The 22,773-nt window shown below is 44.6% G+C and overlaps 1 protein-coding gene across 3 annotated transcripts in view; it reads right to left on the bottom strand.

The window, feature by feature from the left end:
- Positions 1 to 22,773, bottom strand: part of SH3KBP1 (SH3 domain containing kinase binding protein 1) — a 328,527-nt gene that overhangs the window by 271,934 nt on the left and 33,820 nt on the right. For 2 of the 3 annotated variants that reach the window (XM_042974825.1, XM_042974822.1), the window contains exon 2: positions 6,637 to 6,794. In XM_042974825.1, coding sequence (XP_042830759.1) covers positions 6,637 to 6,794 — 158 coding nt within the window. The remainder of the gene's footprint in view (positions 1 to 6,636; positions 6,795 to 22,773) is intronic. The other variant, XM_042974824.1, reaches the window with a different exon arrangement.

Here is a 22,773-nt window from a genome sequence, read left to right on the forward strand (position 1 = left end):
TTGTGATTCTGCTAGTTCCCTCCTTAAGTGAGTCCAATAAAACTTTGACACAATCAAACTTGCCCTATGTGTGTGTTTTTAACAATTTAAGAATTAGTCATTGATATTTTGGGGGGGCCCGACAATCATATGGTCCCTGGAGGGTGAGTTCTGGGCTTCAGGCTCCCTCAGCTATCATACTCATAGGGCAGCTATGTGAAGACAACCAGACTCAGGCCGATCGATCAGCTCAGTTGGCTAGTGTGACACAAATAAGGTTCCAACATTAGGCATGACACCCTCCATCCGCTCACAGAGGCCACAGCTTTAAACAGATAAAAATAGGGGTGCTTGGGTGGCTAAGTCTGTTAAGCGTCCGACTCTTGATTTCAGCTCAGGTCACGATATCACGTTGGTTGTGAGACTGAACCCCGCGTCAGGCTCCATACTGAGAATGGAGCCTGCTTGGGATTCTCTCCCTCCCTCTCTCTCTGCCCCTCCCCCATTCACACTCACTCTCTCTCTCCCTCTCTCAAAATAAATATTGTAAAAAAATAAAATAAACGGAAAATAATATAAACGTTGAGAGTGAATGAGCAGCAATGCCACTCCCATGGGTAAATACACAAGAGAAATGAGGGCCTATATCTGTAAGAAGACTGACACAACAATGTTTCAGAGCCTTTGTTCATAAAATACCCAAACTGGAAACAATCCAAATGTCCGTCAACAGGAGAACAGATAAATTCTGGCATATTCATAAAATGGGATACTATACAGCAAGAACAGAGGACTGGTGTATGCAGCGACATTTTGTTGTGCAAAAGGAGCCATACATAAAAGAACACAGATTTAATGATTCCATTTTATATGAAATTCAAATGCATGCTAGCCTCACCTCTAATGATAGATTACCTATGGGGAGGGGAATGACTGGGAAAAGGCATGATAGTACTTTCTGGAGGGACAGAAATAGGATTGATCTGGATGATGGTTACAGAGTGCATATGTGCATAAAGAAAATCAAGAGGTATGGTTTTGACCAGCATTTTACTCTATGCAAATTTCACCTAAAAATGAATAAATTTTTTTAAAAGAGGAGGGATAGAGAAAAATGGATTCTAAAAAAAGTGAACAGGGAGAAGAAAGGAAAGGGGGATTTGAAAGGATTCTTCTTCCACATGTACAGTAAATAAATAAGAACTAACTAAATAAGGGGTGCCTGGTTGGCTCAGTCGGTGGAGCATGTGACTCTTGATCTCAGGGTTGTAAGTTCAAGCCCCACATTGGGTGTAGAGGTTATTTAAAAATAAAATCTTAAAAAAAAAAAAGAACTAACTAAATAAAATAAAAAGGAGGATAAACCCAAAAGGGCATGACTGTATGTACCCTAGCTGGGTACATTTATGCCTGCCAATAAATCTCGGCCCGAGAGCCGGCAAAGCCCAGGCATCTTCTTGACAAGGGGGCGACGGGAATGGCTCGTATTTTTCTTTTGAAAAACTGAGACAATACAGAGTTGAGGCTGGATACTGAATTCCAACACCTTGGGGGGACCATGCTCAATAAGGACACTGATTAATGATCCGATAATAAATGAATCAAGAAAACACTTAAGGTAAGCTCTCTGATTGCAGTTAACAGAGGTATAAAGGCACACAAATAAACAATGGGAGTCCACAAGACTACCCAATTCAATTCAGGGACAAATTATTCTCAAGCTAAATAATGCATATGTAAACCCACTCTCAAAACTACAAACTTATGCCAATATGATTATTATTACCTAAAGATGTACTTTTAGCTTCTCGAACCCTCTATGGCAGTTTTCATTATTGTTAAACTCCACTGCATCCACCTACTCAATCTTCAATAATAGGCCTAAAACATTCCCAGTGGGTGAAGACTTGAAAATAGATTCAGCCATCTGAAAGAATAGAAGTTTCTTTTTCTGCCAAATGTGACAGCCACAAGTGGTGCAGCCCCAGCCATCCCGGCCACGTCCTTTCTGGCTGGGGTGGGACAAGTGCCTCCAGAGAGTGTGACTTCCCACACTGGGACTGCTCTAGCGGAGGGGAGACGACAAGCGATTAGGCACTCGGGCCAGGGGAGAGGGTGACATGGGACAGGGGCACACTCAGAAGGGGGCCAGCCATGTGCTAAATCCTGCCTCCTTTAATCTTCAGAGTGGCCAGATGAGGCAGTCGGGCTCCAAAAAGGAAACAGATGGCACACCCGAAGTAGGTAATGTGAGGCGGGACCAAGAAGGAGACTTCCAAAGTGGGTGAGGTACAGTGAAACTCTGAGGCAGGAGGCGGGGCTAGAAACCAGGAATGAAGGGAAAGGAGTATGGAGGATGGGGACTTGGGAGCAACCATTGTCTGGCAGAGGGACAATCCCCTGGGGCAGGGAGCCAGCAGGATAATCCCTGACCTGGCTGGCCTCCCACCCTCCCTGCCATCTCCCACCAGCACTCTTGAGCCAAAGCCCACGGAAGCCTGCTGTGGCGGCCCCAGCCCCAGCCCCAGGCCCAGCAGGCAGACGAGGGCGGAGAGAGGCCAGGGAATGACCTCACCTCGGGGTTGGCAGCGAGGAGCTCCGGCTCCCCAGCACTCCCGCAGCAAGGAGAATGGGTTCTGAGGCGGCCTGGGTTCTTCCTACGCTGTGCTTCCCTGTCCTGGGGCCCACCAGCCCCCACAAATGCTTAAGCAGGCAACCCAGCCTTGAGCCCTGAGCAAAGTCCAACTTGGAAGCTCTCTGAGTCTATGGATTTGTGGTTTGGAATGAGGGAGCACTAAGCCTATAGGACATCAAAATAAGGGTTTCAAAATAGGGCCTCCCCTCAAAACTGGTGCCAACACTGTAGTCTTTTCTCCTTCCCAGTGATGTCCTCTATCCTCCCAAATCCTCCCCTCTTTCCCAGGGTCCTCCTTTCTCTTTCCCATGGTCCTCCCTTCCTTCCTAGGGTCTCCCTCTCTCCCACAGTCCTCCCTTCCTTCCCAGAGTCTTCTTCTCTCTTTCCCACGGTCCTTGCCTCCTTCCCGGGGTCCTCCTCTCTCTTTCCCACAGTCCTCACCTCCTTCCCAGGGTCCTCCTCTCTCTTTCCCACAGTCCTCCCTTCCTTCCCAGGGTCTTCCTCTCTCTTCCCCACCGTCCTCACCTCCTTCCCAGGGTCCTCCTCTCTCTTTCCCACAGTCCTCGCCTCCTTCCCAGGGTCCTCCTCTCTCCTTCCTACAGTCCTCCCTTCCTCCCTAGGGTCTCTCTCTCTCCCACAGTCCCACCTTCCTCCCCAGGGTCTTCCTCTCTCTTTCCCACGGCCCTCGCCTCCTTCCCAGGGTCCTCCTCTCTCTTTCCCATGGTCCTCCCTTCCTTCCTAGGGTCTCCCTCTCTCCCACAGTCCTCCCTTCCTTCCCAGGGTCTTCTTCTCGCTTCCCCATGGTCCTCGCCTCCTTCCCAGGGTCCTCCTCTCTCTTTCCCATAGTCCTCGCCTCCTTCCCAGGGTCTTCCTCTTTTTCCCCACAGTCTTCACCTCCTTCCCAGAGTCCTCTTCTTTCTTTCCCAGATCCTCCTTTCTCTTTCCCATGGTCCTCTTCTCTCATTCCTTTCTCCTCCATCTTCACACCAAGCTTTTATCTGGAAAAACCCTCCTGCTACACTAGAATTTGGCTCAAATTCAAGGGCAGTCCTTGTCCCAAAATTGGGGGTTTTGTTTGGAAGGGCAAAAGAATTACACCCCCATTTATACATCAGTACAACAGAGTCAATATGTGATAGCCCAGATATAATATTTTCCTACTCTTAAAATGGGAAAGAGCTGCTAGGTTCAACTGTAGTCCAAGAAAAAAAAAGTCTGTACTCCTACAACTATTTATAAAAAGCAAGTCATTCAGCGTGTTACCAACAAAACTGTCCCCAGCCTCTGCACAACAAAAATAAAAGAACAAGGGGTGCCTGGGTGGCTCCCTCGGTTAAGTGTCCGACTTCAGCTCAGGTCATGATCACATGGTTCGTGGGTTCGAGCCCCACATTGGGCTCTGCGCTGACAGCCCAGAACCTGGAGCCTGCTTCGAATTCTGTGCCTCCCTCTCTCTCTGCCCCTCCCCTGCTCGTGCTCTGTCTCTGTCTCTTTCTCTCTCAAAAATAAACATTTAAAAAAGTTAAAAAAAAGAAAAAAATGAAATGTGAGCAAGATTACTCTGGGGCAAGATCCTAAGGAAAGACTGAAGTGGGTTCCTATTAGTTCTAGACTGGGGGCAGGGTACAGGTAGAGGGCCCAAGAGTTGGACACTGTTTTTCACGATCAATCCCTTTTCATAAAACCCTCCCATGTAGCTCTCAAGTCACTTTGAGGGGGACACCTGCTTCTCTGGGCCCAGCACCCCCACACTACCTGCTCCCTACAGCCATAGGTCTTAGGCATGGTCTGGTACCACTGAATTACAGGAGAAGCCCTGGGGATTTCTGCACACAACCCTTCCAGTAAGAACAATCCTGTCTTCTCCAGTGTTAGATAGGAAGTTATGGCAGAAAAAATTTTTAGGCCTACTTGGTATTTCCCACAGGGAACAGCCTCAAGGTGACGTCTCTCCCCGCCCCCCCCCCTTTTTTTTTACTCAATTCCAACCATTATTTAGAACTGTGCAGCATGTAATTTCTTAACACTAATGAGCTACATTTTTGTAATTAACCCCTAGATGACTTCTGCAAAGGGCATAATTTTTAAAACATTCCTGAAAAAGTAGATTTTATTCAATGCTTCATGGCCACAAAGGGGAAAGGAAAATACCACTCCTATCAAAAAAGCAATATGAATACAAAGGTGTAAAACAGCATAACTGGAATTCTACATTCAATCTGACTGCTACTTGACTTAAATAGTCAACACAAGGGGGGCCTGGGTGGCTCAGTTGGTTGAGTGTCCAACTATTGATTTCGGCTCAGGTCATGATCCCAGAGTTGTGGGATCAAGCCCTGCATGGGGCTCGACACTGTGTGTGGAACCTGCTTAAGATTCTCTTTCTCTCCCTCTGCGCTTCTCCCCAGCTCATGCTCTCTCTCTCTCTCTCTCTAAAATAAGTAAGTAAGTAAATAAATAAATAAAAGTCAAAACTAGGTTCACCTCATGAGGTACCTCGGTAGCTCAGGTAGTTGAGTGCACAACTCTTGAGTTTGGCTCAGGTCATGATCCCAAACACATGGGATCGAGCCCCATATCAGGCTCTGCACTGTGTGGAGGCTACTTGAGAGTCTCTCTCTCTCTTTGTCTCTCTCTTTTTCTCTCCCCCCTCCTCTGCCTCTCCTCCCTGCTCTTCCTCTCTAATATATATATAATATTATTATTTAATATTTATTTATAATTTTGTACATAATATACAATGTTGAATATTTAATAATTAACATTTAATAATATATATTTAATCATAATTTTCCCTCCAGATGTGCCAAATGTCTCCAATTAATTCCCTCTGTGAAGCATCCCATTGACGTAAGTCATGGCAGGTGTGAGGAGCCTTGAAGGTTATTTTACTTTTTTTGAGTTTTTGTTTTAATTTAATTTTAGTTTAGTTTTAGATTTATTTTAGTTTTAATTTTAATTTCAGGTAACACAATGGAGTATTAGTTTCAGGTATGCAGTATGGTAATTCAGCACTTCAACAGATCACCCTGGGCTCACTGGGACAGATGTGCTCCTGAATCTCCACCTCCTATTTAATCCAACCCCCCACCCCACCCCCACCCCCACCTTTGAAGGTTTCTGTAAAGGAAAGCCTGGAGCTCACAAGGTCGAGGTGCACAAAACTGAACCACAGTGTTCACTGCTTTAAAAAAAAAAAAGGCAAAGATAGACCCACATAGGACGAATCACTGGCCTGGCCAGCTTCTCCATTCAGCACTAACCTTTGTGGATTCCCCAAGGGCACTCTGAGGGAGGAGCTTACCTCAGGAGGTCAAGGACAAGGGAAAAACCCTCTCAGCTTCTCTTTAAAGTTTCTACATTTGCCATACTTCACGGTAAGATCTTTCTGTAAGAAAGACCAAAGTCCACGCAAGAAAATAGAGATGCCCTCCAGGGAGAACAATAAAAGGAAATGAAGTCCAGTGGGGGTGGGGGGAAGGGAGGGAGTAAAAGTGGTCTGTTTTTCTGGGCCTGTGAAGTACTTCTTGACCCTCTATCTCTCTTTTACCCAAGTGATGACTCTTAAGCCAAAGGAAGCTAAGAGGTTTCTGATATATATATATATACATATATATATATATATATATACACACACACACACACACACACACACACACACGACTCAATTTTAAAAAAACTAGTTTCATTTTGAATGGAATGGATAAGGGTTAAATTCCTTTAAAACATCAAAGTAAATGAACAAGTACATAAAACAATTTAACAAGCCTTATATTTTTCCAGCATTTTCTAAGTGACACATCACTTTAAAAAGAACATTCTGGGCCTTAAGAAAGTGATTTCACAATGGCTATCTCTAGATACCTAGTGCAAAGCTATACATGCTCTTCTTGATAGCACACAAGAGGTCAAACTGTCAACTCATCCCCGACATGACCCCCTGAAATTACCCAAGTGCCCCCACAGTTTTGGTCAGTAGAACCCACAGAGGAGACAGGAAAAGGGTTTCACATTGTACTCACTCTTACAAAGTTGTCAGGGAACAAACCTCTCCTGCCGTTGATCTGTCCCTCCCACCAGCCTCCATCCTCCTTCCTGATGTTGGTGATGATCTCACCCACGCTGATCGTCAGCTCATCGTCGTGCTGGGCCTGGTAGTCAAACTCCACTATGGCCTCCACTGAAAGGAACAGGGACAGAAAAAAGAGCACCTTAGATCAGATCTTGGAGAAGTCTGAGGCCCACCAGCCCTGGAAGATCAGTAAAGTCTTATTAAAGGGACTTCCCCTCTACCAGTACTTAAAATAACAGGACCCCACACAGCAACCTGATTTTGGTTAACCTGAGGCCTGTCGCACAGAAACCACAAAGCGCAGGTCCGTGGTCAGGGACCGGCAGAGTGGCCTACGGTTCTCAGGGCCAGCAGGAGCTTCAGAGGGGAAACCACACAACGACAGAAGGCCAATCACATTCGCACTCCCGGAGGGAGTACAGCATCATTTCCCAAGTGCAATGAAGGCAGATAACACACGCAGGTTTGGTCCTTAGGTGTTCCCAGCCTTGCAAAGACGAACTGTGTGATGTTAACGTCCCTGGACCTCAGGCATGCAAAATGATAATAACTCCCACCCTAAAGAAATAATGCCCATCTCTCAGCCACAAGATGTACTAAGTCAGCTGACACTGAGGGCCCCGCTGGCCAAGCCAATGTCTCTGGCTGCTTATGTCTGCAGGGTAAATCTGGAAAGACCAGACACCCTCAGGACAACTACCCTGTCAACAGAGGGCTTCTCAGGCAGCAGCACCATTTTAAAGTGTTCCCCCAATCTGTGGTGATTTTTTACATTTGGTCATAGGTGGAGGCAAGAGACGACACAGATGCGACTTGTTGATAAAGTGCAGGTGCAAAGTAGCAGAGCTAAGCAATCCCAAGCATGTTAACTCGTCCATGGATAGATTATGCAACTCGTCTATGCTTTGGGACTTGCCTCATAGCCACCTCAACCAATAAACCTCTTGTCCTTTTCCTTCTATATTTGCAGCTCAGGATGAATGAATGAATGGCAAATGAATAAATACAAGGATACTGAAAATTTGCTGAAACCCCAGGTGGTGAATTAGCAACTTAGAAATTATGGAAATAGAAGAGGAAAAGTTTTAAATGAGCTCTGTAAGAAGCACAAAAGTCAACTCAAAATGGATCACAGACCTAAATCTAACAGCCAGAAGTACCACACTTTCATAAGTAAGCACAGGATAAAACCTTAGCAATCTTGGGTTTGGCAAAGATTTCTTCAGTAGTCAACAAAAAAGCACAGATGACTGGAAACCTCAATACAATGGGGCAGGTTTCCAGGAAAAAGGTGGGTAGGTGAGTGGGCCCCCTATCAATGGGCTTTGTGTCTCCATTAGGGATGAATTCCCAAAGTGCTTCCAGATCAGAAGACCCTGGCCAATTCACAAGCAACTCAAAGTGAAATTTCTTTGCCTGGATCATTATTTCCATTCCAAAATTAGCTGTCATGAATCTTCCCAGGATGAAGTTGAGTTGTAAACCCCCTTCTCATCACTTGTAAACAAAAAGGAAGAGCATCAGAGCCTGAACAAAGCAACTTTTTCCGATTTTTCCTGGTTCCTGACAAGTACAAAGGCAGAAACACTCCTATTTTCTTGCATCATGCTCTGCTCCCCAGCAGTTAAAATGAGCCATCATGACAATTGGAACCAGGTCAATTAAAAACCAACTTTCCTCAGGGGCACCTGGGTGGCTCAGTCGGTTGAGCGTCCGACTTCGGCTCAGGTCATGATCTCACAGTTTGTGGGTTCAAGCCCCACATCAGGCTCTGTGCTGACAGCTCAGAGCCTGGAGCCTGCTTCAGGTTCTGTGTCTCCTTCTCTCTCTGACCCTCCCCCACTCACGCTTTGTCTCACCTGTTTCTCAAAAATAAATACACGTAAAAAACAAATTTTTTTTTTAAACCAACTTTCTTCAAATGACCCAGACAGGGATCCACTAAAGCTCTGCAAATGGAACTGAGCCGGCAGTAACCAATGTTTCTGTGCCCAACATTTCTCCTGCATTATCTCATTTAATCCTCACAATATTATGATGCTCATCTTCCCAATTAAAGAACCTGAAGCTCAGCAAAGCAGTTAAGCTCATTTTTCTGAGCCAGTGCTCTCCAAAGTGGGATGCACTCACTTCAGGGATTAGTTGATATCATGAAAAAACAATCAGAAGAACAGCGATTCGTTTTATTTTAATTTTAAAAAGACAAAAATTCAATGTCCCTTATATTCCATTTGAAAAATGACACCGGTTCCTTCATCCAGCCTCTAGGTCAGGAAGCAGCCTGAGGCCAGCAGGGCCCCTCAACAAGGCTGCCTGCTAGAGCCAGAGCCGGCTTGTGGCTCCGGCGGGGGGAAGGTCTGCAGAGCTGGGCAGCCTCCTGATGAAGCCTCTTCATGGCTATGACCCCTCAATAAATGGATGAAAGGTTTAAAAAGAATTGTGTGAAGAAATCAGGGGTTGTAGACAACAGTCAACATGGGAGCAAGGAAACAAGGAAATGTCACAGCTGCTGCCTTCGGCTCCTGGTGTGAGCTCTGGGCCAGCCATGTTGGGAGGTGAGCGCGAGGACAAGCCAACCAGATCTTCCAGGGACACGACTGAATTATCAGGACAACTGAGAATACAGGTTGTCTTCCACTGCTGATACGGGTGTAAATTACCTGGTTATAGTATGGAACTATTCTGATTGCAAGATATTTAAATGTACGTACCTGAATCATGAAGACAAAGGTCTTCATTTTCCACCAATGTCCAAATTCCTATAACACTCAATCTCATGTTTTCCCAGAGTCCACTAAACCTAATAATAAATGTTTAGAAGCTTCTTTGGGGTTTTCTCAATCAACTAGTTCAATAATACATGCATACAATCTGTAACTAAATATATACATGGAACCACTCGATTATTTTTTTTAATAATAGGTATTTTTTTTAACCAAGAAAAGGCCTGGAACACTGACCTATGCTCCCCAAGGCTGACCCCATTAGTGCTTGCAGACAGAAGCTCATAGTTTGTCTGAGGGGAACAGGAGATCACGGTGAGTGGAAGGGGCGGGGGCGGGAAGCAGCACATGGGACCTGGCTGGGTCCATCTAGACACCGAACTTGAACCCTGTGTACTTTGGGGAAGTCAGAACCCCATCAACTTCCAGAACACAACCTTGCTGCTTCTTTCCTAAACAGCAATTCTCACTTTATTCTGTACACGGGCCTTACCAAAATGATGCTGGAAGAGGACAAAGGAATTTGCTTCAAGATGGTTACTAGGAAGTAAACAGCTGCTGTCTGCTGTCACAAACTGACGAGAAACACATCCTGCTTTTGCTTCAGTCTCTCTCTTGTGATGAGCCCAAGGACACATCTTACTTGACGCTTACTGTAAGGCTGGGGGTTAGGAATTGGGGGCTTGGGGATAAATAAAGCTAACCGCAGGGGCGCCTGGGTGGCTCAGTCGGTTGCGCGGTTGAGCGTCTGACTGCGGCTCAGGTCATGATCTTGCAGTTTGTGAATTTGAGCCCCGTATCGGGCTTGCTGCTCTCAGCACATAGGCTGCTTTGGATTTTCTGTCTCCCTCTCTCTGTCCCTCCACTGCTCGCGCGCTCTCTCTCAAAAATAAATAAAACATTCAAAAAAATTTACAAAAAAAAAAAAAGCATAACCGCATGGCTTTTGAGTCTTCCCAATATCCTATCTGGTCTTTCCAGATTTAAACTTGTTTTAAGCTCCTAGACACTTCAGGCATCACACACACCCTGTCCGCCTTCAGCCCCAGCTGGGGGGGCCTGACTGCCTCATACCACCTTTCCGGCTCCTCCAGCCCCTAGGCCTCCCTGGGCCCTGGCCTTAAGGCAGTTCCATGTGGTGGTGGCTGCACAGGTGTCTCATCCTCCCAGGGAGCCTCTAAATGCCTTCTGGGTCCAGGTCACCCTCAGCTCTTAGTTCTGTTCTCTCTCCTATGAGCATCCATGACCTGTAGTAGGTGCTCAATAAAGCTGCGATACACCGACTGCCCAGCTTGCGTTTTATAATGGCAGGTAGTTCTCTGCCCAACAAAGATGCTACCAAAATGCCAAGTGTCAATCACATTTTTGCAAATCAAGTCAGATTCTTCAGTGCACTAACGGAGCTTGCTATTTAAAGAATCCTGTGGTTAATTCTTTTGTAACATGAATAATCACTTCCTGCTTTACTTTTCCTGTCAAGATGAATTTTACATATCAGGTTTCTCTAAGAGGAGGAAACCTATGTATGATTTTCTTAAGCACTCATAAATCATGAGGCTATGTCTCTCCTATCCCCCTGAAAGGCTCTGTCCTGTGTCCTCTGTGAGCCATTGAAAGGTTCCGGACTTTGGCTGTCCACTACAGTCCATATCACTTGCCATATTTGGCTATCGAGTACCTGAAGTGTCACTGGTCCAAACTGAGATGTGCTGTAAAATACACAGCAGGTGGCAAAGACTTATTAGGAGAAAAGGAATGTAAAATATCTCATATTTAGATTGTACATTGAAATGACATTTTAGACATGCTGGGTTAAATAAGTATATTATTTCTTTTTACCTTGTTTCTTCTTGCCTTATGAACGTGGCTATTAGGACATTTAAAATTACACATGCAGCCTAGTATTATACTTCTGTTGGACAGAGCTAATTTAGGATAATACTTGGCAGACAGGAAATCAAGACCTCACACTTCATAAACAGTCCAAATATTCACAAGAACCCATGAGAGAAAGTCTGCGTCCCCGAAACCCATTTCCTTGGCTTTAGGAAGCTGCAGGTAGGCTGCAGGAGCTATAAAACATTGCCTGAGATTTTTTTTAATGGTACCTTTTGGGAAACTACCTGTAGACATGAGCACAAAATTAAAACACTAAGCTAAATACAATATATCAGAGGTATAATTAGGGCAACAGTAAACAAAATCTCATATTGAAAGACACCATAAATTACAAAACTTAAGGAAGTCTCCCTGTCAGAAAAATACCACCCTTCAGTTGCCTGCTGTGCCAACAGCCGGCCTCCACACGTTTGCCGCATCTCCGGTCGCTGCAAAAGCCAAGGCTATGGTTAACCCGTGTGCACAAATGGATAGAGCCAGGGGAGAAAAGAGGTCTGCTTCGACGCGCAAAACGTGTCAACCACCCAGATCTCTGCCTTCAAACTTGCTGGAATGTGTCCTCCCCCAAAAGATGAAATGTGTGCTTCTTAGCAGTCAGTTGGCTAAGCCAGCTGCCAAGCACCTTTTCACAGCAAACTTCTCACGGTGGCATTTCAGAGGCCCCTCTCTGCAACCCGGCCCCTCCCTGCCTCTATGCACTGAACTTCCTGTCTCCTGTCACTTAACTGTGCCACAATTTCACAGTGGCTTAGCCCAGTCAGACTACAAGCTCCATCTGGGAAGAGCCCTGGTCTTTTTCAGGATTCTACCTCCCTTGCTTAGCCTCAGGTCCAGCTCCATAAATATCTGAATAAAGCAGAAAGCATGAAGGAGAATGAAAGTTTCCCAATTAATTTCCTTTGTCTATATATACATATAGATGATGCCGCAAACCTCTCGTGCAGTTTAAGCAGCCTTAGGCTTTAAGAACTTCAGATGTACACACAGCAAAGGAAACCATCAACACAATGAAAAGGCAACCTACTGAATGGGAGAAAATATTTGCAAATCATCTATCTAATAAGTGGTTAATATCCAAAATACATAAATAATTCGTATAACCCAATAGCAAAACAAACAAACAAAAAACAAACAAAAACCACACACACGCAACCTGATTTAAAAATGAGCAGAGGATCTGAACAGACATTTTTCCAAAGAAGACATACAGATGGCCAACAGGTACATGAAAAGGTGCTCAATATCACTAATCATCAGGGATATGCAAATAAAACCACAATGAGGTATCGCCTCACACCTATCAGAATGGCTAGAATCAAAAGGACCAGCAATAACATGTGTTGGTGAGGATGTGGGGAAAAGGGAACCCTTGTGCACCTCTGATGACTACCATATGATCCAGCAGCCCCACTCTTGGGTACGTATCTGAAGAAAAAGAAAACACTTAACCGAAAAGATAGCTGCACTCCTATGTTCACTGCAGCATTATTTACAATAGGCAAGACATGGAAACAACCTAAATGTCCATCAAGGACAAACGGAGACAGAAGATGTGGTATATATACTATTGAATATCACTCAGCCATAAAAAAGAATGGAATCTTGCCATTTGCAACAACATGGATGGACCTTGAGGGTATTATGCTAAGTGAAAGAAAGAGAAAGACAGAGAAAGAGAATTATCATATGATCTCACTTATATGTGGACTCCACAAAAAAAGAAAGAAAAAAAAGCACAGAGATACCAAGAACAGATTGGCAGTTGCCAGAGGTAGGTAGAGTGGGGGCCAGTGAAATGGGTGAAGGGAGTCAGAAGATACAAACTTGCAGTTATAAAATAAAGAAGGCATGAGGATGTAATGTAGAGCATGGTGACTATAGTTAATAATACTTGACTGCATATTTAAAGTCTCCAAAGGAGTAACTCTTACAAGTACTCATCACAAGAAAAAAACTCTGTAGCTACATGTGGTGGCAGAACGCAACTAGAACTCTTGTGATGATCATCTTGAAATATACACAAATATCAAATCATTATGTTGTACACCTGAAACTAATATGTTATATGTCAACTATACCCCAATACAAAATAAAAAGAACTGCTTCATTTGTGAATTTTAAAGAATAATTTCTTAATGTTTTGTTCTAGTCCTGATTGAAGAAAGCGTATAAAATCAAGAACTAATTTTTTTCCAAAAGACTTTACCAAAAAAGATCATCATTCCTGATCACTGGAGATAGAAAGAACACTAGTTACTATCTTGTCAAATCCTTTTCCTAATTTTATAGATGAGGAACTGAGGCCTGGAAGGTTCCACAACTGAGGCTGAGAGAGAGTGAGAGTTAAATCGTGGCAGCATCAAGACTGGGACTAAACTCTCCCACATCATGGTCCTGGTGAGACAAGAGAAGTTGTGAAGTGAAAAGGAGGAAAACCAAGACCAGCAAGATCCAGATATCCATGCCACTGGGTTTATCTTCCTTTCATATGCAGCTTAGTTCCCAGAATATCCAGGGAAAATTACACCAGTCAGGAATATACAAGAACCTGTGTTCAAATCTAATAAGAGAGAAAAGAGATCAGTGGTTGCCTAGGCCAGGGAGTGAATGCAGAAGAATACAAGAGATGATACTGGGATGATGGAAATGTACTAAAATTAAGTTGTGGTGAGGGTTTCACAATGCTGTAAATTTACTAAAATCATCGCACTGTACACTTAAAATGGTAGAATTTTATATCTCAATATAGCTATTTAAATTTTTTTATAAACGTATTTACTGAGAGAGGGAGAGAGGGAGTGTGTGTGTGCACAAACAAGGGAGAGGGGCAGAGGAAGAGGGAGAGAGAGAATCCCAAGCAGACTCCATGCTCAGCAAGGAGCCCACCACAGGGCTTGATCTCAAGACTGAGATCATGACCTGAACCAAAATCAAGAGTCAGATACTTAACCCACTGAGCCCCTCAGACACCCACCTCAATATAGCTTTTAAAAATAAAAAGACCATGTGATGTATATTCTGGAATGTATGATCGTAGATATCACTCATTGAGGTGGTTGACTGCCTTTGTGCCCCAGGGAGAGACCAATCCCCATGCAGAGAGGGGAATCCATTTGAGGGACCCCCCCCCCCCCCGCTCCCATGAGATACAGTCGGATGGGACTTGCCACCTCTGACAGCACAGGACTCAACTGTGGCTACCAACGGCCAATGGACATGACAAAGACTGGATGTGGCTGGAGCAGACCCCCCAGCAGGGCTCCCAAAAGAGGCAGGGATCTCCGGGGCTCCCTGGTTGCCATCTTTTCTCAACCTGATCTTCCAGCTTTTCCTTCCATCCTATAAACCAGCCAGCAGCCCTCTAGTAAATCCTCCTCGGTCTTTGGTCGAGGGTGAGTTGGTTTCTGTTGCTTGCCACCAGAGAACCCTAACAGATACACTTGTACATCAATGTTTTGAACAGACTCTTCCCTACACAAGGCCCGGTTCTCAGCATCCCATGCTCACCTGGTAGTGCCACGGCTGAAGGTGTAGGTCTAAACTTCCTAGGTTGGGGCCACTGGCACTGAGAGGACCTCCAAGTCCAACCAAGTTGAGCTCCACACCAGCACACTTTCCTTTCGCATCTTCACGGACACACCACTAAGGAGACCATTCAAGGCCCAAAAAGGGGTCATTCCTAAGGACTGAAACTGTTAGAACCTGAACATGAGCTTCCCCAAGGAAGACAGGTGCAGAACACAGACCCCAGAGAACAAAGAGCTACTGGGCCTAAGCTCTCTCCCCGGGCACCATGTGCCAGGGGGGCGGCCCGCAGGGTTAAACGATGTCTGTAGCGGCCTAGCAGCAGCTCCCAGAACTGGGCATGAGCATGGAAGGGAAAAGAGAACAACCAAGAGAGAAGAGAAAGAAGCAACCAGCTGTGAGAGAGGAAAGAAGGCCCACCACTGACTGCCTCCCATGGCACTCGGGACGCTCTTGTCACACCGCTCGCTGGGCCAGCCTCCCAGCCCATCTCTCGACCCGTGCTGCCTGTACCCAAGCATCTTCACGGTGGACGTGAGCTGTGGGAGAAAGAACACAGGACTTAAAGCCTGGTAGGACTGGCAGTGAGTTCTGACACAGACATTCACTAGCTGTGTCACAGGGGCCACACACCTTGCTTGAGTTCATTTGCTCTGTACTTCAAATCGGAAGATGATTACCCAGTGGGTTGTTGCAAAGATGAGGGGCGATGCTTGTAAACTCCTGTACACAGAAGCCGCTCTATAAATGACAGCCATGAGCCTTACAGGCCTGTGTGGTGCTGTGCCACAAAGGTTTCCCCATGCGTGTCCTCTCTGCCTGGCCCCTGGAATGCGAACCCTTAGAGGGCAGATCCAAGCATCTCTTCCCCCTCACCTGGTGTCTGGCACATAGTAGGTGCTCAATTATTGTTGGCGATCGAATGCATGTCCTGAGAAAGTGTTACCCCAAACCATAGCTTATTGTAACTCAGCACAGTGAAACGCAGTCACAGATGAGACTTGTGTGACTTGTGTGACTTGAAGGCTAGAGGAAGCCAAAACCAGCATGGCAAGTCACAAAATACGCTCTGGCCCACGGGTCCAACCTTCCCAAGTGCTACAGTGATCAGCCTCCACTCCATTCCCACCTCTGCCACGACCACCGCTCCTGACAGCAGAGGGGCCCTGGAGGAGAGATGAGAATGGGAGGTAGGGCATGGCTGGGTCGCCAGCTCCCTCAACCAGAAGTGCTTCACAAAGCTGGGGGCGGGGGGGGGGTGGAGTCCCTCACAGCCTGTGTTTTGAAGCCTTGGCCTCAATAGACCTCACGCAAGGAGCCAGAAACAATGAGTTCTTAAACACTTCCCGACCGAAATTAACCCCTGCAAACCTAATGCACAGCTCTTCTAAGAATGTGCTTTAGATACACTGGACAAGAATAACTTGGCCAGAAAAAGAAATAAATAAAAAAGAAGTAAAATAAAAAAGAAAGCACAGAGAAAGTATGCAGATGAACCTGCAGGTTAAAAAAAAAAAAAACTAGCAAAGAATCAAGACAATTGATTACAGATGATAAACCTGTAGAGCGAATGGTTCTATGCAGCACAGAGGAGAAAATAAATTGCACCTTAAAAAACCGGTTTAATAAGAAGACATTTAAGTCAAAAACAGTTTAGCCACTTAAAGAAAACATAACCTTTTTTTCAGCAGAAGAAAGCAAGCACATGGATGTTGCTTTACGTAAATATTTGACAGTTTTAAGTAACAAGATAGCTTAATTTTCTTTATATAATGACAGTCTATTCTCAGATTCAAAGGAGAGACCTAAAGGCAGGTGCCTAATTAGAAGGCGATCCCCTATTTTTCTCAGAGGATCCAAAAGGTTTGGGGCCAACCAAATTTTAAAAGGAAGAAGTGGGGGCACCTGGGTGGCTCAGTAGGTTAAACGTCTGACTCTTAATCTCAGCTCAGGTCATGATCTCACAGTTCATGACTTCCAGCCCCTCATGGGGCTCTGTGCTGAGGGAACTGAGCCTGCTTGGGATTCTCTCTCTCTCCCTCACCTGCTTGTGCTCTCCCTCTCAAAATAAATAAGTATACTTCAAAAATAAAATAAAAGGAAGAAGAAATAGTCAAGTGTCTGCTTATACTATATACTAATTTAACTTTAAATTAGTATATGATATAGAGATTGTACAAAATAAGTAGAAAACATTGCTTTTCCCCTGACAGCCACCCATGTCATGAGCCAGTTTTATTCCACAGATGTTGCATGGATGATTGAAACACATTTAGTTATGGATAAGGCATCGAAAATGCTTGCTTAGGGGCGCCTGGGTGGCTCAGTTGGTTAAGCACCCAACTCTTGGTTTCGGCTCAGGTCATGATCTCATAGTTGGTGAGCTGGAGCCCCGCGTTGGGCTCCATACTGACAGTGTGGAGCCTGCTTGGCAGTCTCTGTCTCCCTCTCTCTCTCTGCCCCTCCCCCACTTGCACTGCCCCCGTCTCTCTCAAAATAAATAAATAAACTTTTAAAAAAATCTTTGCTTAAACTTCTTTATTAAAAATCAATTCAGGGGGCACTTGGGTATCTCACTTGGTTAAGCGTCTGACTCTTGATTTCAGCTCAGGTCATGATCCCATGGTTTGTTGAATTCAAGCCCCCCTGCCCCCACACTGGGCTCTGCTCTGGCAGTGAGGAGCCTGCTTGGGATCCTCCCTCTCTCTCTCTCTCTCTCTCTGCACCTTTCTTGCTCTCTCTGGCTCAATCTCTCTCTCTCTCTCAAATAAATAAATAAATTAAAAAAAATTAATTCATAGAGGGGTGCCTGGGTGGCTCAGTCGGTTAAGCATCCAACTTCGGCTCAAGTCATGATCTCGCAGTCCGTGAGTTCGAGCCCCGCATCAGGCTCTATGCATACAGCTTGGAGCCTGCAGCCTGCTTCGGATTCTGTGTCTCCCTCTCTCTGCTCCTCCCCTGCTCAGACTCTGTCTGTCTCTCTCTCAAAAATAAAGAAAACATTTTAAAAACTTTTTAATTAATTCATAGAGCCCTATAGTACAAGATGCTTTGTAAGGACTGCAAGAGAATACAGCCCTGGCTTTTCTCAAGGGCAGTATGGGGGTGGCTGGGGAACTGGCTTTAGAAGTGGCCATGCAACCTGAAAGAAGAAAGCCACAAGGCTTTCTGCTGACTTCAGGGCAGCTATGTGGAATGAGGTGTAAGAGGCAAGAGGAGAGGGGAAGCAGGTCAAAAGGAGGGAGGTGAAGAATGATTCCACAGGAAAAAAGCGGTCAGTCTGCCCAGGGGCAAGTCCTGAGTCACTGCATGGCTTTCTGTTCCTAAGAAATGCACGGCCTGGTAAGGGAGAAAGTAGACAAAGGTGACAGGAAACCACAGGAAACCTTTGCTGCCACCCCCAGCATATTCCATGTCCCTCTTCAGGCTTCACTTACACCCCCAGGTGTAATGGTCCCTCTAAAGTGTGAGCCTCCAGAAGGCAGAAGGAAGTGTAACACAAGCATGTGGGCCTCCTAAAAGAAAAGTCACATTGCCCAACGCTTCCTCCCTCAAGTGCTGAGCTGACCGTTTGGCCCCATCGGGCGCTCAAGCGGTGCTGGTTGCCGAGTGGAGGGAAACCTGCAAGGATGATTTTTTGACAAGAAGCTGAAAATCCAAGAAGACGGGGTCCGAGACAAACGCATACGGGGCTGAAAGTGCAACATAAGGGCACAGAGACAGCTCTTCGAAGCGGTCTGGAATTTCAAACTGTTACAAGCGTAACTCCTCTGCGCTCCCCAGCATGCAATCTGGAGATGATACCTGCAGCACCACACTGTGGACGTCATGAGCGACCGTGCACTTGACGGTTTCATCGTGTTTCATGTATGACATGATATAGCAATCACGAGTCTGCCAACATTATAACTACCAGTGGCTTGCAACTCTTTTCAGCTGGCATTTTTAACAGCTGAAGAACAATTTGAGATAATAGTTGGTAGTCAAGTATCTACTTCAAGACCATTTCCTTAATCAACTGCATTGTAAATACTTTGTCACAGTATCAGAAAACCACTTAGTAAGTATGTGCCCACAGAGATTAACACGAAACAGAAGTTTAAAACCAACAGGTTTTTTTCCCTTGGAGATTACAATTTAAAGTTGGACAAACAGAATAATACATAAATAAACTGGACTGGGCTTTAAAATTTTGAAACATTTTCCAAAACCGAAACATGAGGTTAATAAAAATAAATAAAGCTAAAAGGATCAACACCCCACATCAAAACACTTCTAGAAGGATGATCCAAGAAGAGCAATATGTAATTTTTTTCAGAAATAATTGCATTTAGTTTCCAAATACCATTTTTAACTAAAAAAAAAAAACAACCCAGGCAGCCTCGTAAAAATGACCGATTCCAAGTCTGGGGCAGGAAAGGGAACAAGCCTGAAACATCTTGTCAAAAACAAGAAATAACTTGTCAAAGCAAGGTAGCCATCAAAGACTAATAGAGTCACGTCAAAAGAATACAGAAGTGAATGAGAAAAGGCCCCTACTGGCCACAAATGGGACAAGAATCAGTAAGAATAACTGCCATGGGGATGCCTGGGTGGCTCAGTCATTTGAGTGTCCAACTCTTGATTTTGTCTCAGGTCATGATCTCACAGTGTAAGATGGGGCTCTCAAGGAGGGGGGGGGCTCTCTCTCTCAAAATAAATAAACATTTTTAAAAAAGGAATAACTGCAATGGATTGAAACACATGAAACAGGTTTGATGTCTCAAATCGATGTATGTTGGGGCACCTGGGTGGCTCAGTTGGTTGAGCATCCGACTTTGGCTCAGGTCATGATCTCACAGCTCATGAGTTCAAGCCCCACGTCGGGCTCGGTGCTGACAGCTCAGAGCCTGGAGCCTGCTTCGGATTCTGTGTCTCCCTCGCTCTCTGCCTCTCCCAAGCTCATTCTCTCATTCTCTCTCTCTCTCTCTCAAAAATAAATAAATATTAAAAAACTGATATATGTTATATGATCTATGTTTCATAGCGATTTTTTAGAAAATCACTGATAACTTTTATAGAATTCTAGGGAACAAACTCACTTTTCTGAGAACTGGTAAATTAAGGGAAAGAATCAAACATTTGTCTGCCTTTCCCTTATGAATTTAGTATAACCAAATAGTTGATGAGGAGAAATTTCTCATTATAGGAGTATTCTGGCTAACAAAGGAAGAAGGATTGAGGCAATCAACATTTTGTAACCTTTAATGTAATCCAGCACCTGGGCAATGGTCACTAAGTCCTGCTAACATTACAAAGAAACACAACCAGGCTTCAAGAGCCTCGTGACAAAAAGATGTGCCACCTTTGCAAAGCAAGCCTCTGGATTTGCTGCCGGTTTTCAGAGAATCCAAGGGGTCCAGGAATATGGTAAATGGCACACTAAGGTACAGTCAACAAAATCCAGAGACTCTGGAAAATTCTACAAGCAAATGACAGCTTCTTCAACAAGGGAAGGGAAGGGAAGGGGAAGGGAGGGGAGGGAAGAGGGGGAGGGGAAGGGGAGGGGAGGGGGAAGGGGGGAAGGGGGAAGGGGGGAAGGGGGAAGGGGAAGGGAGAGGAAAGGGGAGGGGAGGGGAGGGGGAAGGGGAAGGGAGAGGGAAGGGGAGGGGAGGGGAGGGGGAAGGGGAGGGGGAAGAAGAGGGAGGGGTAAGGGGTATGGAAGAGAAGGGGAGGGGGAAGGGGAAGGGGGAGGGAAGGGGGAGGGAAGGGAAGGGAAGGGAAGGGAAGGGAAGGGAAGGGAAGGGAAGGGAAGGGAAAAGAGATGAGGGAACCTAGATTAAAAGAGATTCAGGGACAACCAACCAATCACAAAGTATGGACCTTCCAAATCCAGATTCAAACAAATGCCTTTTTAAGTATTTTAACTATGTGTCATTGAATATTTAAACTGGAAGTCTGGTGATAAGGACACATTGTTAGTTGTTGTAGGTGTAAAAATGATATTGTGATTATGGTTTTGAAAAGAGTCCTTATCTTTAAGAAATACATGCTGAAACACATCCGGATTGTTAAAATGCTCTAAATGTGCAAGAAGAACAATGTTCTACATTGAACCTAAGAGATGAAGACAAAAATCTCAATGCTGGCGTAACTTGCCCTGGTGTAACTGGGAGTTTCATAAGTGATTCAGCTCACCATGGTATGCACAACAATGCACCTGAAAGGGAAAATGGGGTTTGTAAAGGCAACAAGATATTAGAAGTGTGTGTATGTGTATGTGTGCATGTGTATGTGTTTCAATACCTGCATTTGTTAAGGGCATGAGGTATCTACAAATATTTTTTTAATGTAGTTTATTTTTTTAAGTGTATTTATTTTCGAGAGAGCTCGAGTGAGCACAAGTGGGGGAGGGGCAGAGAGATGGAGAGAGAGAGAGTCCCAAGCAAGCTCCACACTGTCAGCACAGACCCTATTCAGGGCTTGATCTCACATAAACTGTGAGATCTGACCTGAGCCAAAGTAGGATGGTTAACTGACTGAGCCACCCAGGTGCCTCTATAAATATTTATTTTTTATTTTTTTTAATGTTTATTTGTTATTACTGAGAGACAGAGAGAGACAGAGCATGAGCAGGGAAGGGGCAGAGAGAGAGGGAGACACAGAGTCCGAAGCAGGTTCCAGGCTCTGAGCTGTCAGCACAGAGCCCTACATGGGGCTCGACCTTGCAAACCGTGAGATCATGACCTGAGCTGAAGTCAGACGCTCAACCGACTGAGTCATCCAGGTGCCCCTACAAATATTTTTAAATAAGGAATTGATCCAAAACTATTTTGCCTTTTTCGTGCTACAGTTTAATTCTTTGTAAATAATTCTAAAGTATATGTCAAGTAACCAAAATTGTGATTACCTTCCTGCAAGACATGCATTTCAAAAGAAACCCTGAGGCAACTGGGACTTAAACTATACTTACTTTACATGTTGTACAATGCTTAATCTTAATTCCTTTGTCAAAATATACTTTTAGCTACTACTTAAAAAACCATAATAAGCAACAAGAACCATCAGAAGTGTGTTCTATATCACATGACTACAAGCGTGGACCTTGAAACAAAACAGCAAGGCCACCTCTGGGAATATTCTGAATTTAGATTTTGGTGGTGGTGGCAGTGGTGGTGGTGTGTGTGTGAAGAATGAGGGTATAACTATTTTTAACTGTCACGTTTTATCTTTTCTTCAGCTTTGAGATATACTTGACATATAACATTGTGAAAATCTAAGATAATGTAATGATTTGATACACTTATATATTACAATACGATGTCCACAATAAAGTTGGTTAACACATCCTTCCCTTTATACATAATTACCATTTTGGGGTGTGTGTGGGTGTGTGTGTGTGTGGGTGTGTGTGTGTGGGTGTGTGTGTGTGGTAGTGGTGAGAACATGTAAGATCTACTCTCTCAGCAACTTTCGAGTATTCAATACAATATGTGCTAACAACAGTCACCCATATGCCCTAAAACTTCTTTATCTTATTACTGGAAATATATACTCTTTGACCAACAACTCCCATTTCCCCCACCCCAAGCCCAAACCCTGACAACCACCATTCTACTCTCTGTTTCCATGATTTTTAGATTTTAGGCTCTTTTAGATTTCACAAAGTGAGATCATACAGTATTTGTCTCTGTCTGACTTACCTCACTTAGCATAATGCCCTCAAGATTTATCCATGTTGTCACAAAAGGCAGGATTTCCTTATTTTTATGGCCAAGTAATATTCCACTGTATAAACATACCATATTTTCTTCATTCACAGATGGACACATAAGTCATTTTCATGTCTTGACTATTATGAAAAACGCTGCAAGGAACAAAGGAATGCACGTATCTCTCGGAGCTAATGACTTCATTTCCTTTAGATAAATACCCAGAAGTGTGATTGCTAGATCATATGA

This window comes from Panthera tigris, chromosome X (assembly GCF_018350195.1).
Source record: "Panthera tigris isolate Pti1 chromosome X, P.tigris_Pti1_mat1.1, whole genome shotgun sequence".
NCBI classification, from domain to species: domain Eukaryota; kingdom Metazoa; phylum Chordata; class Mammalia; order Carnivora; family Felidae; genus Panthera; species Panthera tigris.